We start from the raw sequence: 16428 nt of genomic DNA on the forward strand, positions 1-16428 counted from the left end.
TAATTGGCTCTGCTTAGACTTTTTTATAAATACACATCAAATCAGATACAAAGAGTTATCAAAAAATGATGTAGGTGACTAAAGAGGAATGGATATTTCAAATTTTTCTTGGTAGGTGGCTTTAAGTTGCTAGGTCAATTCTATTCAAATCTGACTAACTTCTGCTTCCTAGTTACTGGGTGAGTAGAAATCCATTCAAAAAGTATGTTAAAATTGGGGTTAGAATCCAAATTAGCTAATCTCCCTTATAATATCTCTACCAATGGGTTGTATAAATTGGTCTTAATATGCTCAATAAAAGGTTTAGGCATCTACGAAGGCTTCCAGTGAATGGAAAGCTGCTAAGATATATTCAGCGCTCTCCAATCTTAAATTAGACCTGGAGAGCAAATATGAAATAAACACTTATTTTAGCCTTTTATTTCCCCCCCAACTTTGTGGCTAATTACCTATTAACACTACATACTTTTCATTGAGGATAAAAACTCTCTATTCCAATTAAAGTAGACCATGATACATTATCACAGATTTTTATTTAAACACCTTTGTAATCACTGGTAAATTCTTTATCTCAATACAGACAAATGAAATAAAATGCTGCATCAAGGATGTTACTACTTAGACACACTCAAATATCTATGCCATTCACATTCATCCTACTTGCAATTATGCAACTCATCCGTTAAAAGGAAGATTCTACCTGAGGTTTAATAAATAGGGAAAAATACATTTGTTTCCAAATGCACAAAAGTTTGGTTAAATGTGAGTGTTGTGTTAACAGGCAAAGTTAAGTGTTTATCCTCAAGAACAACTATAAATGAAGACTATTAGTAGCAGCAACATTGCAATAGAAAAAGCCATTGTAGTCATCCAGACTACTTCTACAGATTTTTAAGAGATAATAAGTATAGGGAGTTAAGAAGTCAAGGAAGCAAGAATTGGCTTTTGCCAAACTCCTAGATCACATATTCAGCTGGACACAAAAACCAAAGATGATTGACTTGGTCCAGGTTTTTTTATTTTTACCTGAAAGCTGTGGGCTTTTATTTCCCAAGGAACTGCTGCGACTAGATTTACTGCCTTTGCTTTTAGTGGGTCTCCTTCTTCTCCCTGAAAGGGGAGCAGCTGGGGGAATAATGACAGCAGGGGGAATCTTGCCCAATTTGGTATACAAAGATTCAATTTCATGCTTCTGGCGACTCTGCAGGTCCTGAATCTCTTTAAGGTGTCTACAAAAGATAATGAAACATAATTCAAAATATTATAACCATCTTCGTTCAAAAAAGAATTAAATTGTATTTTAAAATTTGCAATTAAGTATTTATTTAGTTATGAACCCTTTCCCCAAAAGTACTACATCATGAGATTCTAGTTTGTCATTAACCTACCTTGTTAGTCTCCATTATCCAAGCCATATTCCCACAAGTTCCTAGCTATTATGGTTTGGATGTGAGGTGTCCCTCAAAAGCTCAACGTGTGAGACAATGCAAGAAGATTCAGAGGAAACAATGCAAGAACTGGGTTGCCGGAGTCTTAATCCAATCAGTGAATTAACACCCCCGCCCGCCAATGGGGATAAACTGAGCAGTAACTGAAGTGCTAGAGTATGGCTGGAGGAGGTGGGAACTGTTTGGGGTATATATTTGTATTTGGCAAGTGGAATCTCTCTCTCTACTTTCTGATCACCATGTGAGCTGTTTCCTTCTGCCACACACACTGCTATGATGATTAGTCTCACCTTGAGCCCTGAGGAATGGAGCCAGCTGTCCGTGGACTGATACCTCCAAACCATGAGGCCCCAAATAAACTTTTCCTTCCCTAAAATTTTTCTGGTCAGGTCTTTTAGTCACAGCAGTGAAAAAGCTCACAATAACACTAGCCAACCACAAATAGTTGATAAGGTGATATGGAAAAAACATTTCCTGACTTCTGAGGCCATATGCAGAACAGGTAAATTTGCTATTCTGATCCAATTTGAGAAAAATAAAATTAACAAAACTTGTCAACATAATTATACTTCTCAATGCCATTACCAGGTTCATTTGGTAGATGAACAAACAGCCAGGAATGGTTAACAGTAATGAGAAGTGCTAATGACATAAAAAATGTAATGAAAAATATAACGAGAATAATTAGTTTTTAACATGGCCACCTCATATATATGTTGTCATTAAAGGGAAACATTATAACTTGAGCAAAGCTTGCCAAAGATTAAGGACTTGCTTTTGACCATACAGTGATGATGCAATTAATCACTGTGTTGGGACAGAATTCCCCCAAATAATGAGGGGCACTTTCACTGTGATGGTTATTGACCATTATGCATGGGTAGAAATAAAAGGTCAACTATAATGACATAGTGTTCTTAAGTGATGAACTATAGTGACATAGTGTTCTTAAGTGATGGAGAAAAATGCCATCTTCATGGTTAATCTGGGACCTGCCATTGACATTATTTATATGTAGTAATCACTTTGAAGATATGTAAAAGTTTCCATTTATTTCAATTTCTTCTATTTAGGGACTAAATTATGTTAAGTCCTAGGATTTCAGAATACTAACTTGTTTAGTATTAGAAGAGAATACTGTTCCTGCTTGGGAGGAATTTTTGCATTCTAAGAAAAGCAAATGTAACACAAATAGAGTGGGGTAATGATAAAACTGAAGAGTATGTATAATTCAGTGTAGGATAAAAGAAATAGTATTTGACTTTATTAGAGAATGAAAAAATATTTTTAGTAATAGATCTGAAAGGCATCTTGCAGGACAAATAGGAGTAGATACAGAAAATGAAAGAATTAAGTATTGTTTGGAGATGGGGATGGGACCGGGAAGAGTGATCTGGTAGGAATTCCAGGCAAAATAAATAATATAAATGAGGCCACATGGCCAGCATAGGGAACTTCAGAAAGTGCTCTCTAATTAATTGACTCAATTATAATTTGGTTAATATGTAATGGAGCAATTACAGTGAAAATATTAGATAATTACATATGGATAAACATTTAATAAAAATCTTTTCTAAAGGGTAAATTTAATACTTTTTTAACTTAGTAACTTTTTCTTCTTCCTGGCATTAAAAATAACATTTTAGACAAGAGACTTCTTGTCTATATTAATATCGCTGATTATTGATTCAGAAAACTCATTGTTTATAACCATTTAAGAAACACCGAAATTAGTCTCATGTCTAAAATGCTTCTTCAGAAATAAACACAAAAGCAGATGGTGAAATTCTTATTAATGAAAGTGAAAAATATAATGAAAATAATTAGTTTCAACATGGCCACCTCATATGTTGTCATTAAAGGGAAACATTTCCAATTACAATGACTTTGGCTATTTTCCTTAAGAAAAACTCATGGTTCTAGAAAAAGAATTCAAATGTGTCATGATAATTTCGAGTATTGTTTTTGTCGTTTGATTTTTTTTTTAAAGTTTTCTATTTTGCTGTCCTCATTTTTATTATTCTAGGAAATTTTGAGATGTGAATAGTAAACTGTAATCAGTTGATGTGATCTTTGAGCTCTGTAATTGGCCTTCAACAGTACTTTGTTATTTAAACAAAGTGGCTAATAAAATATGCGTGATAAAAAAATAACATTACAGTGATAATATAGAGGTGCTTAAGAAATCCCATAACTAGAAAAGTCTTAAATTCTGATGAGAAGACAGGGAATGAATTATATTGAAACAACTTGAACTTTTGCATATCACCTTCTCTGTAGAAGGAATACCATATTAGCATATTGTAGTGAAAGGACCATTAATCTTGCCACTGGGATCCACTGTCTTAATATAATATGTGCCATTAGTCACTCACAGGAGAAAATACACTTACTTTTCTCGTAGTTGTCGAAGCTCTAACTTTAAGTCTTCATCTTCAATGTCTGATTCATTGTCACTACTCATGTAAGAGGAATTGAATGAATTACTAAGGCTTTGACTTAGATTCTGAATGGGAAGACTCTTCGAACACAGCTGACGGGGTGAGTGTGGGCTACCTGAACCATCATCCACATCCCCCCTTAGAAAAGCAGCCTCCAGGTCAGAGGATGGCCCATTTAGATGTGAAGGCTCTGACAGTTCAGGCTTTTCTTTCTTTGGTATTACTACAGGGAGAACAGCTTGTTCTGAATCCCTAAAAGGAGGAGATGTCACTGGTCCTTCTTTCTTTGCCTCAGCAATCTTGTCCTCAGTTCTTGATATAGAGAAACGACCCACTTTGTTTGCTGTAGTTGTCACCTGAAAACGTCCCACCTTGGTAGGTTGCCCAGTTTCTGACTTTGCTTCTGAGGCAGGAGTTTTAAGGGCACCATCTGGCACATCTGAGGAGATGCCATGGATTGTCATCCCATTAGGCTCTGGCTTCACCAGGGTACTCTCTGGACTACTACTTGATAGCACTGAGGACTCTGATGTGCTAGACTCAAAATGAACAGACTTTGCATCTTCTGTCTTATTTTTATCTTCTTTCTGGGTATCATCCATTGCAACTGAAACCTGATGGAAAAAGAACAGAGTATGATTGAAAATTGAAGTCCCAGACATTTAATTTCTAGCATGGACTGCTAAAAAAAAAAAAAAAAGAAAGGAATCACTTTATTTTCTAGTCAATTAACAGACTGAATCTCTACATAGTCTATCCATCTTGGACTGCAAAAATAAATCAAATATCATTACAAAGAACAACACATCTGTACTGAGATGTAGATTCTGAGTGGCTAGAGTTCAAAGCCAGCCTCAGACAATTTAGTGAGACCTAAGTAACTTGGGAGACCTTGCTTCAAAATAAAAACCAAAAAGGACTGGGAAGGTGGCTTAGTGGTTAAATGCACCTGGGTTCAATCCCTGGTACCAAGAAAAAATAAATAAATACCACTAAAAGGTACGAAAGGAGGATCCACATCCTTGTCCTGGTTTGTCCATGTTTTACAGATACAAACTCGGCCTAACTACAAACTCAAAGAACTTCAGTTTATAGCCAGGATCAGCAATGTTTGCCTATAACTCTAGCTACTTGTGAGACTGAAGCAGGAAGATCTCAAGTTTAAGGCCCACCTAGGTCACTTAAGCAGGACTCTGTCTCAAAATAAAGTAAAATGAAAAGGGGGTTGGGATGTAGCTCAAAGGCTGAGAGGTAGAACACTCCTGGGCTCAATCCCCAGTATGACCAGAAACAAAACAGACAAAAACCAAATCAAAACACCCCCCCCAAGTCCCCAAAACAAAAACAACAACAACAAAAACAACCTCAGTTTACAAATGAGAAAAATCACCTACTATCCCCAACTCCAGGGGCTATCATAATTACTAATATGAAAGTAGTTCTAAAAACAGTTTAAAAAATTATTTGCAAAGCTTATTTAACTCTATGTACTAAGAGCCAGAAACTGCTCATTGGTTGGATCAGATGAGAAAATATGGTATCATTTGATGCTGACTCAGTATTTTCATTTACAGAGTTAAGTCTAAGAAAATTATTATAAATATAAAAAAAGTTTTTACACATAAAGATGTTCAGTTGGGCATGATGAAGACACCTGTAATCTTAACAACCTGGGAGGCTGAGGCAGGAGGATCCCAAATTCGAGGTCAGCCTCAGCAACTTAGTGAGATCATGTTTCAAATTTAAAAAATAAAAAGGCTGGGCAACAGATCAGTGGTTCAATCTGGGTTCAATCCCCAGAATTGTAAAGGGGGAAAAATATGTTCACTTTTACTTTCCTTATTATGATGAAAAAATTAGAAATGACCAATAGAAGAATGGTTAGGTAAACGAATTACTATTTGAGGAAAAAAGAATTACACGATATTCGAAGAGAAGCAGCTGCCAGTTTTAGAAAAAACAAGTAATCTGTGGGATGCGTTGGAAAGTTAGTATGATTATCTATTGTTTCTCTACTGTTCTAAGTATTTCATAGTTTCTTTAATTAGTATATATTACTTATATGACAGGAAGATGACAGTTATCAGGTATTATGAAAAAGAATTATATTAGGTAGGTAACAATTTTATTATATACACAACCACCCGAAAAAAGAGGGAATAAAAAGAGGGAATCAAGGCAAAGAAAATGATTGTCATACCTGAAATCGTCCCATCTTAAAAACACCAGTTCCTGAACTAGTTGCTAGGACAGGGCCTTCTGTGCCTTGGGAAACTGAAACAAATACATAGAGGAGGAAGATAAATTATCACCCTCTTTCAAAAAGTTACCTTCTATTCCCTTTGGCTAAAAATCTACTTTAAAATGAAAACCAGTTTAAATTTATTTTCTCAATGCAACACTCAGGTAAAGTCCTATAAAACAGGATAGTATAGTTCTTAAGAATCATTCGTAAGTAGTTTAAGCAACTTCAAAGCCATTCAGGTCCTTTTCCCCAGGGACAACTATTTGTTTTTATTCTGAATTTCAAAGGCATACTTCAGCATCTATTTTCCTTATTTTATACAATTAGAATACTGATTGATGATTCCATGCAATTAGTGAGTATTTCATATCAATGCCTTGTTATTTTTTTAAATATTTATTTTCTAATTATAGGTGGAAACAATCTTTATTTTATTTTTATGTGGTGCTGAGGATTGAACCCAGTGCTTCATGCATGCTAGGCGAGCACTCTATCTCTGAGCCACAACCCCAGCTCAGTGCCTCATTCTTTTTAATGAACACAGAGTTTTGAATTTTATTTCTGTAACATATATATATATATATATATTTTTTTTTTTTTTGTTTTGTTTTGTTTTGTTTTTTCAGTGTGCCATATTTTAATCAGGCTTCTACCAATGAACATCTAAATTTTTCAGAAATTTGCTATTTTAAAAGTGCTATAATACATAATGTCTTATAGATATGTGGACTAAGGAATGGAACTATTAAATAATTTGCTTTTAAAACTTAGACATTACTAAATTGATCCCCAAAGGCTTTACCAACACACCAGTGGCTACTAAAACTCCTAAATTTACCAGTGAGAGGTGAGAAACGCTATCATTTGTAGTTTTACTTTCAATTTCTGTTATCATTGAGGAAGTTAAGTATTTTCATGTCTAAATTTATTTTTCTGTATCTTATATTTGTTGGGTCCATGCTGAATTTCAGGACCTGCCCCCTATAATACTGAAGATCAAACCCAGGGGTGCTTTACCATTGAGCTATTATGCCCCACTGGCCTTGAATTTGTGATCCTGACCTGCCTCAGCATCCTGAGTTGCTAGAATTACAAGTGTCCACCACTGTGCCTGGCCAGATTCTTTATGTTAGCAAAACTAGTCCCTTCTATGATAAAGATACACTCAGACATCCCACCACCACCACATATGTATTTCCCCAATTTTTCATTTATTTTTATACCCAATGGCATTTTTACTACATTCAACAAATTTGAAATTTATTACTGCTTGCTCTAGGTTGAATATTAAACTTAACACAATCCTCTCTATCAGTGATTAGAACAAACCATGATCAGTGTACCAAATTCAAGAGCACAATCAGACTCAATCATCTGCATTAGTCTATTGCTGCTTTGGGGCTTGACCAGGAAATCTGAATAAGATGCAACAAAGACTGCATCCTGTAAAGTCTAAAATATTACTATCTGGTAAAAAAGTTTGTTGACTCTGCTCTACACAGTTGGGGGAAAAAATTAAGGAAAATATTCCTCTCATGTATTCTTACGTAGTACTATTTTTATGATATCTTTCATCTTTGATCCATTTAAGTTTTTCCCAGATGGCTATTTAGTTGAAATATCCCATCTTCTTGAGGATTTAAAAGGTCACTTTCTTTACATTCTACATTCCCTTTTATTTGGTGGTAAATATAATTAATCAACTTTTATTGTATTTACTTATGGTATGTGTTTTGATAATTTACAGTTTCCTTTATTTTGTCTATTTCTAGCATTTCTAATGTATCATTGATTTTTAAGTTATTTCTTTTAAAATAAGTCAATTCAATATATAATTAGCTTGAATAAAAACAATATTTAAACTAGTTAATTTAATTATATTTAATTTCTGTGTGAAATGTTATTCTGGCTTTTCAAGCTGATCTTTATCTCTATATGTCCAGTGTCACAAAAGCCAAGAAGTTAGTTGTAAATTCACTTTTATAAATGCCTCAATTTCCTAATCTTGCAAGGATCTTGCCTACCTAAGAACAAATGGTCTTATGCTAAGAAACTACCACTGCCCCATGTATAATAATCTTCTTGTTCCAATAACACCAACAAAGGCTAGTTAATCTGCTAATATCTCATGCTTTAAATATTAGTATCAATTCTCCTCAGTCATGGAAATACGTAAAAATGTTCCTTATAATAGTCTCAAATATACCCACATGCTAAAGACTGTGCCTTTGAAACAGTGACCTCTATTATCAATCATAGGCAGGACTGGGAGTAGTAATATGAAAGGAAGAAGGATGTTTCTCACCATCCTTCTGAGGCTGTGCTCCTGCTTCTGTAACTGCTGTTGGAGCCACCATGGACACAGGCTGCAAAACACATACACACACAGATACCACAAAATCTTTAGCTTTAATCAAGAATACTTTTGACCTGTTACCTTTTCTGTGGTCTTTGGAAAAGTGGAATATATTATATGGTGAAGAAACATTTATATCTAAGGGAATTTTCTTTTACAACCAAAAAAAATTTTTTTACGTAAGTATTTCTATAGAAAACTAGCTGTTTCCTTTTCTTTATTCAAATAGGGATCTCACTATGTTGCCTAGGTTGGGCTTGAATTCACAACTCTCCTGCCTCAGCCTCCCTAGTAGCTGGGATTACAGTCATGCTCCACCGAAAAATAGTTTTAGCCTACTACAAAGCATAAATGCAAAATCCATAGGCCTGATCTGAGATATACACTAGTTAGAGGTACATAAAAAGTATCAGTTACACTTTAATTTGATCTCTTTTTTGTTGTCTGGAACAAGCAGGGACTCTGAAAAGATGTTATATTAATAATTATTTAGGTTACATTTTGTGTTGCAGAAATATAATACATTCAGGTTAAGAGATTTTATATGGATGATACCTTTATTTATTTATTTACTTATTATTTTTATGTGGCACTGAGGATTGAACCCAGTGCCTCATACATACTACCACTGAGCCCCTCGGGTTATGAGATTTTATCAAGGGTTTAAACACTTACACTAACTGCAGATGTCACTGTAATAGTCTCTGGACTAAGCGTTCTTCTCAGCTGTGCATCAAGATCTTCTAGAGGTTGTTGTGACTGAGCAAAAACAGTTATGGTAGATATAAATTCTGTGGCACTTTCAGAGCTACTATATATAACCGATTTATACAAGACATTATTTTATGCTTTAGATTATAACATTTGTTTTCACTGGAAACAAAACCCCCAAAACCAAAATTCACATAATGCTATCAAGATTATGAAACTCTATCAAGAGTAATTCAGCTACACTTATATGATATATACTTAAATCTTACAGATGGCAGCAAGGAAGTCTGGTTATTCTGTCCTCTTAATCATGCATTATGCTATGCACCTCTGGGGCACATTCTTTTTTTACCCAGTCACAGTCTCTACTTGGTACATCTATCTTGGTTTTTATCAATCTGTTCTTACATAAGCTTCATTTATGCGTCCACCTCTAAATGCAGGTACTATCTACTTACCCTTCCTTATCCTTTATATTTCTCACTATACTTAGCAATCAATGTTTATTTTTCTCTTCTTTTTAAAGACAAGGTCTGACTATATTGCTTGGGCTGGTAAAACTGGATTCAAGTGATCCTGCTGATAACAGATAGATACATGCCACCATGCATGGCTTTTGAACACATGTTTTTAATGAGAAACTGGTTTAAAATCATATCGGCATTAATATTGCACCTTTTTTTTTTTTTTCCCCAAAAATCTGGTGACTGTTGGAGTAGGTTCTCGGTTGAAGTTATTACTTTATTTTGGCAAGTTCTTTACATTATGTTCTACTGAAAATTAGAATTAAAGTAGGAGGGATAAATTCATAGTAGGCTTCTCAAGTAGCAATCTGTCATGTTTTTATTACATATAATTTCAAAATAAATTCCTAATTTACTTTCAAAGTTTACTAGCTTGTGCCATGTCAGAACCTTCTTCATGGTTATAATGGACTGATTCATATCAAGTGCTTCCCTTACGGGAAATTCAACTAAGTAGTTAGTAATGGGGTGAAATGGGAAAGGGAAACAATAATTTAAACATTACAGATGATTATGACTACTATCGTATACGTTAACAGAACTGAGCGTGAGAAGGGAATCTCAAGTTCATGTGGCTGATCTCAAGTTTTTTTTTTTTTAAAATCTTGTTTTTAGGTGGATAAAATACTCATTATATTTATTTATTTATTTTTAAAGATTTTTTTTAAAGTTGTAGATGGATACAATCTTTATTTATTTATTTTTATGTGGTGCTGAGGATTGAACCCAGTGCCTCATGTGTGAGAGGCAGGCATTCTACCATTGAGCTACAACCCCAGCCCTATATTTATTTATTTTTTATGTGGTGCTGAGGATCAAACCCAGTGCCTCCCACATGCTAGGCATGTGCTCTACCCCTGAGCTACAACCCTAGCCCCTCTATGAGCAATCTTATAAAACATGTTAATATCTTGTTGAGCTGTCAATTTTTATATTAAAAGTTACAGTACATATTTTCATGCAACATTACACCTATATGCAAGCCAATTATTTCTTTAGGTGGTCAATGAAAGAAATGATAAACACTGAAGATTTTTAAAACATTTTTAAAACTGGTTTTTAAAAATTAAACAAACAAACAAACACCTAACTGGTTAGACTCAGAAAAAGGATATTTTTCCTTTTTTAATGAAGAAATTTTCGTAGTTAAATTTTTAAAATACATATATAGATTTTAGTTGTAGATGGGACATAGTACCTTTATTTTACTTATTTATTTTTATGTGGTACCAAGGATCGAACCCAGTACCTCACACATACTAGGTGAGCGCTCTACCACTGAGCTACAATCACCCCAGCCCCATAGTTAATTTTGATCACATAAAATTTTTTATTTCCACATTGGCTTAGAAACTACCCTTACATTTAAGAAGCAATTTCGCTATTCTATGAAAGAATAAATGGGGGCTGGAGTTGTGGCTTAGTGATAGAGAGCTTGCCTGGCATGTGTGAGGCACTGGATCCCAGTGTCAGCACCACATGAAACTAAATAAATAAAATAAAGATATTATGTCCATCTACAACTAAAAATATTAAAAAAAAACCTGTGAATTAAAAAAAGAGTAATGTTTTCTGGCAAAACGTCAAACTTTGATATTTTCTTCCCACATGAAATATAAAAAAATATTAAATGTTTTCTAGGTGACTTGAAGCAAAATTCTAAACAAAATAATAATGAAGCTTAAGTGGGGCCTGGATCATTAGCTACATGGTTTTTATGTTTTTAAATATTTTCTTAGTTGTAGATGGATACAATACCTTTATTTTGTTTATTCTTATGTGGTGCTGAGTATCGAACCCAGTGCCTCACACATGATAGGCAAGTGCTCCACTACTGAGCTATAACCCCTGTGCAGCTACATGGTTTTTAAAAGAAAGGTGTTACTAAGTCAAAGCCAAGAAGGAACCAGAAGCCAAGGTCATGCAATGGTGAATTATTTAAACAAGCTTTGCGAAGAGGAAAAGTAGGAGCATAGAAAGAAATCTGCCAAATCTTGGGGCACCTGAGTTAGTGAAGGTCCAGGAAAAGGTGGCAGCTGCTCGCTAGGCATAGTACCAGCTGGAAGTTCAGTACCCACTGGCAGCACCTAAGACAATGAATGGAAATTCAAGTCCATGAGACACTAATAGTAAAGACTGCATGCTAAAGAGCAAACCAATTAATTTTAATACAGAAGCATAAAATAAAATGTATCTAGTTATCACCAAGGGTATACTCTTAATATCTGTCTTACATAAAGGACAATATAACAAAATAATAGAATTATAAGTGTTATTTTGAAATACCCTTGAAATGAAGTAAAATATAATAAAAGGTTGTTCCTTAGGGTAAATAAAGAGGATAAAGTCTATGGTACATAAGAGACACAGACTCTTTGAGCTACTCATTTGATATAGAAAAACAAGACATTTGCTAAGAAAAACAAGACTTTTCTGAGAAAAAGGAAAATAAAAGCAAACAACTCAGAGGTTGACTTAAATAAAACCTAGAGGGAAGTCTGATAAGAAAAGGCATCAAAAATCTAATACTATCAAGTAATTTGTTTTATCTGAATAAAGACTCTGAACTGACAGTTCCTTACATATGATGGATGGTTTGACATGAATTTTTTTTTTTTGACTAACAATAGTACAAAAATTATATGCCTTTAGTAGAAACCGTACATTGAAATTTTTTTCTTTATCTTTTTGGTATTGACCATTGAACCCAGGGGTGCTTTACCACTGAGCTTCATCCCCAGAGCCATTTTCATTTTGAGACAAGGCCTTGCTAAATTACCCAGGCTGGCCTTGAACTTGTGATCCTCCTGTCTCAGCAGCCTGAGTTGCTGGGATTTCAGGTGCATGCCACTGCACCTGGAATTTTTTTTTTTTGGGGGGGGGGATAGGGTCTCATTATGCTGACTAGTAGGTTGATCTTCAACCCTTGGGATCAAGTGATCCTCCCACTTTGGTTTCCTGAGTAGCTGGGACAACAGGCATTTACCACCATGTGAATTTTGATCTATTCCCAGGCTACCAAAATAGGGGACGATACTCTCTTATGATGCTAAGCAGCAGTAGTGAGACACAGCTCTTTTAATCATGACATCACAAGGGTAAACAACCAATATTTTACAGTGTTTGTGTTCTAAGCTACAGTGTTTAGGTAGGTATATTAAATGCATTTTTGACTTTATATTTTCAATTTTAGGATGGGTTTATGAGTATGTAACCCTATTTTAAGTTTAGAAATATCTGTATTACCCCACTGCAAAGAGTTTCACAGCAATAGCAACGCAGAAAGATAGCTGAAGTATAGAATACAGTAGCCACAATATAGCCTTGTTATTTTTGAAAAAGATCAGCAATACTGAAGATGGGAAAATGAGAGGAAATCTGCCACAGAAGAATTAAAAAATACAGTTTAGTTATTTTATTCCTAGGATTAGACTAATTCCTCTTTTATCACTTTCAGTTTTTATGAACCTCAAATTATATTTACATGGAAAGCAGAAAATTTCCTTTATTCTCAATTGAAACAAAGTGGCAAACTACTATTACTATGCATATTTTTTTGATAGATGCCTTTATTTCCCCTTTGGGAAATAGGAGAAATGTCTACATTTTACCTGATAATAATATACATTTCAAAAAAGGGAAAAATCTTTGTGTTCATGTCCTAAAGTTGCTGTTAATTTGTTTAAGACTGAACGACCACTACATTTATAATCTTCAAGGCTTTGTAACTACATTATCAATTTGCAAGGCCAAGTTGAAAAATGCACGAATGTGATCTTATTTATCTAATAATAGTTTAACAAGAACCTTACCGGAGCCTTAATTAAAGGTGGCTTTGAGGGAGCAGTTCCAGGTTTCATTCCTGATGCAGTGCTCACTGGGGCTGAAACATAGCTGCCTGGGGTAGAAACTTGCCCAGGTGTGGCCACTGACATGACTGACAAACCAGCTGTTCCTAATGGCAAATTTGTTGGTGGTAAGCAAGTACTCGTAGTGGAAGTCATGAGTTTGCTTGGTGCAACAGCAGTGGTTGGGATGCCTGGTGTGATTGTGGTCTCTACTACTAGTGACGTCTCTAGTGAGACAGAGGCATGCTGAGCTCCAGAAGAGCTGTGTTCACTAAAGAGAGACCGCAGTTTTTCCTCCAGAGTCTTTATGTCATCAATTCCAGGAGCTTTGGGTTGGGTATCAGCATCTACTTCTGGACAGTGAGTGTGGGGTTGGTTAGGAAGCAAAGCTGGTTGAGGCTGACTATGAATGAGAGTCTGCTGTACAGCAGGCACATTGGCAACAGGTTGTACCAAGGGTGGGATACTGGGTACCTGGGGTAACAAAGGTGTAGAAGTAGGTCCTGCTGCTTGGGGAAAGACAGGAGTAGAAGCTACCACTGATGGGATGACTAAAGGATGCACTCCACCAGGCTGAGAAACAGAACTAGCCACTCCTACTCCAGGAGAGGAAGAGGAAGATGGTGCAGAGAGAGACAAAGCTAATCCAGTTGTACTGCTATGAGATGTTTTGTCCAGTGAGTGTGCACTAACCACCACTGTTTCAGCTAGAGTAGGGGCAGAGGTGCTGCTGCTAAGCTGAAGGGATGGCTGTGAAGCTATGGTTGGGAATGGAGTGGAGGCAGAAACTGATGTTACTGTGGCTACCCCAGTAGTGCTTGCTGTATGCTGAGATAACACAGCTGGAGGCTTAGCACCTGGGGCAGCAGTACTGCCCACTGCAGAGGTTGAAGCTGTTGAAACTGTCATAGAAGGAAAAGCGCCTGTACTAGAAACAATGCTCCCAGATGTGGGGGCCTGTACTGGCTGGGATGTTGTGGACATTGAGACAACTGCAGGTATTGTGACACTTGAACCCACACTGGCAAGTACTGGTGACTCAGACACAGGTGGTACAGGAAGACAACTTGACATAACCACACCTGTGCTGGTGGCAACTCCAGCAATCCCTTTTTCAGTGGGTACTGTAACCTCAGCCTGAATTACTGATGTGGAAATGTCATTAAGAGAGCCGCTTGATACAGGAACTGATACTGAAGGTGTGGCTGCTGCTGTGGTTGGGCCTCCGGCAATGCTACCCAAGAAAGGAGGAAATGTTGGTCCTGTGTGACTAAAGTTTGGAGGTGCTGTGTTGGGTCCTTCAGTCATTTGGGCATGTCTAAGTTCAGAAAAGGCCTGCTGGAGACTAAGGGATGAAGCAGAGTGAGACAAATTCATTCCAGGGCCCTGAGGTATAGAGGGAGCAACTGCAAAGGAAAACAAAAATACAGGTTATATTTATAGTCCTTTATATAAAAGGAAGGATTTAAACATTGTTCTAACAACCTATTTTTTGATCACCAACAATGCCATGTTATCAAAAAGGTTTAATATTTCTCCCAAGAAAATGACAAGTTCTAATACTGCAAAATTGACTAGCAGTTTGTTCAAATAGTCAGCTTATGTGAGTGAATATCTATTTCCAGAAAAGAAACATGGAGTACTCTGAAAACATACATAATTTCTAAAAACAACAAAAAAGAAACAAACACAATACAGAATTATACATAGGCTGCATCTAATATGGCTATCCTTTCTGGCTTTTTCTTTAATCCTATTATTTAAATAGTTCCCTACTCCTTATGTTTATCTGCTGTTTAAAACCTCTATTTTCTACTTGTTTTTATTATCTGTGTCATCATGAGCTACTGCTTGATGACCAAGCTTCCACAGTAGCAGAGATGCTATAGGATTTATGTTATTAAATATGTGGCAGAATCAATCCTCACCTGTGTCTAATATTTCACTGGTGAAAACTTTGGATTCTCGTAATCTACTTTCTGGCACAGGACTCACTATAAACCGTCTTCCAGCAGAATGAACAACTTGAGTTAAAGAACTGGTAGGAACACCTGAAAAAAAACAAATCACGTAATTGCTTTTTTTGTTATATAACTCAACCGCATGAAACTTTAATATTTCATTATTGGCACATACAACTTCTTAAGTTAAAGGCAGAAAACAAATGAGGAAAGAAGAAATTTACCGATTTGCTGTGGCATGGAAGATGTGGGAACTGGTTGTTTGAATTCTCCTTCCAATTTCTTAAAAAACAAAACCAAACAAACTAAAAGTAAGTTCATTCTCAAATGTACTCTCAATTAGACAAAGCAAATCACCATGTGAAATGAACATGAATGCTTATTCTCAGTCACAATGTGATATCAGAAGGCATTTTGCATGGCGAATTTAGTACTACAGATGTATTTTATATAAGCAAAGCTTCACTATGTGATTGGTGAACCTACCTGAGAACCTGAAAAACCATAGTCATCCTTTCCCTGCAGACTTTCCATTCCCTGGTCACCCTCTGGTTCCACACTGACATCCTCACTAAGCATTTCATCAGCTTTTTCAATAATTTCCCGCACTTGATCCACAAATGACTCTCTCTCTATTGCTAGAATAAAGTCATTGTTTACCTGTAAAACAAATGATGTCCTTCTGATCAATATAACATTTCTGAAGCTTTAGGTCATTCAATTACCACAAGATTTTTATCCCATCTGCATATATAGTGTATTATTTATTTGGTATTTAAGTTAGCCCTTCCATCCTTTTTTCTTTTTGTGCTGCTAATGATCAAACCCAGTGATTCACATGTGCTGGGCAAGCGCTCTACCACTGAGCCAGTCCTCTTTTTTTTTTTTTTTTTT

At 35.8% G+C, this 16428-nt stretch overlaps 2 protein-coding genes across 38 annotated transcripts in view; both read right to left on the reverse strand.

The window, feature by feature from the left end:
• The window catches only part of Erc1 (ELKS/RAB6-interacting/CAST family member 1), a 1605700-nt gene that overhangs the window by 683953 nt on the left and 905319 nt on the right, over positions 1-16428 (reverse strand). The window lies entirely within an intron of this gene.
• Wnk1 (WNK lysine deficient protein kinase 1) overlaps positions 1-16428 on the reverse strand; it is a 132411-nt gene that overhangs the window by 10274 nt on the left and 105709 nt on the right. For 17 of the 18 annotated variants that reach the window (XM_048787495.1, XM_048787494.1, XM_048787483.1 and 14 more), the window contains 10 exons: positions 16021-16194; positions 15759-15816; positions 15502-15624; positions 13538-14979; positions 11729-11812; positions 9166-9249; positions 8440-8500; positions 6090-6163; positions 3842-4503; positions 1027-1229 (listed from right to left, as the gene is read on the reverse strand). In XM_048787495.1, the coding sequence (XP_048643452.1) occupies positions 1027-1229; positions 3842-4503; positions 6090-6163; positions 8440-8500; positions 9166-9249; positions 11729-11812; positions 13538-14979; positions 15502-15624; positions 15759-15816; positions 16021-16194 (2965 nt within the window). The remainder of the gene's footprint in view (positions 1-1026; positions 1230-3841; positions 4504-6089; positions 6164-8439; positions 8501-9165; positions 9250-11728; positions 11813-13537; positions 14980-15501; positions 15625-15758; positions 15817-16020; positions 16195-16428) is intronic. The other variant, XM_048787485.1, reaches the window with a different exon arrangement.

The sequence above is a fragment of the Marmota marmota genome, unplaced genomic scaffold (assembly GCF_001458135.2).
Source record: "Marmota marmota marmota unplaced genomic scaffold, marMar, whole genome shotgun sequence".
Taxonomy (NCBI): Eukaryota; Metazoa; Chordata; class Mammalia; order Rodentia; family Sciuridae; genus Marmota; species Marmota marmota.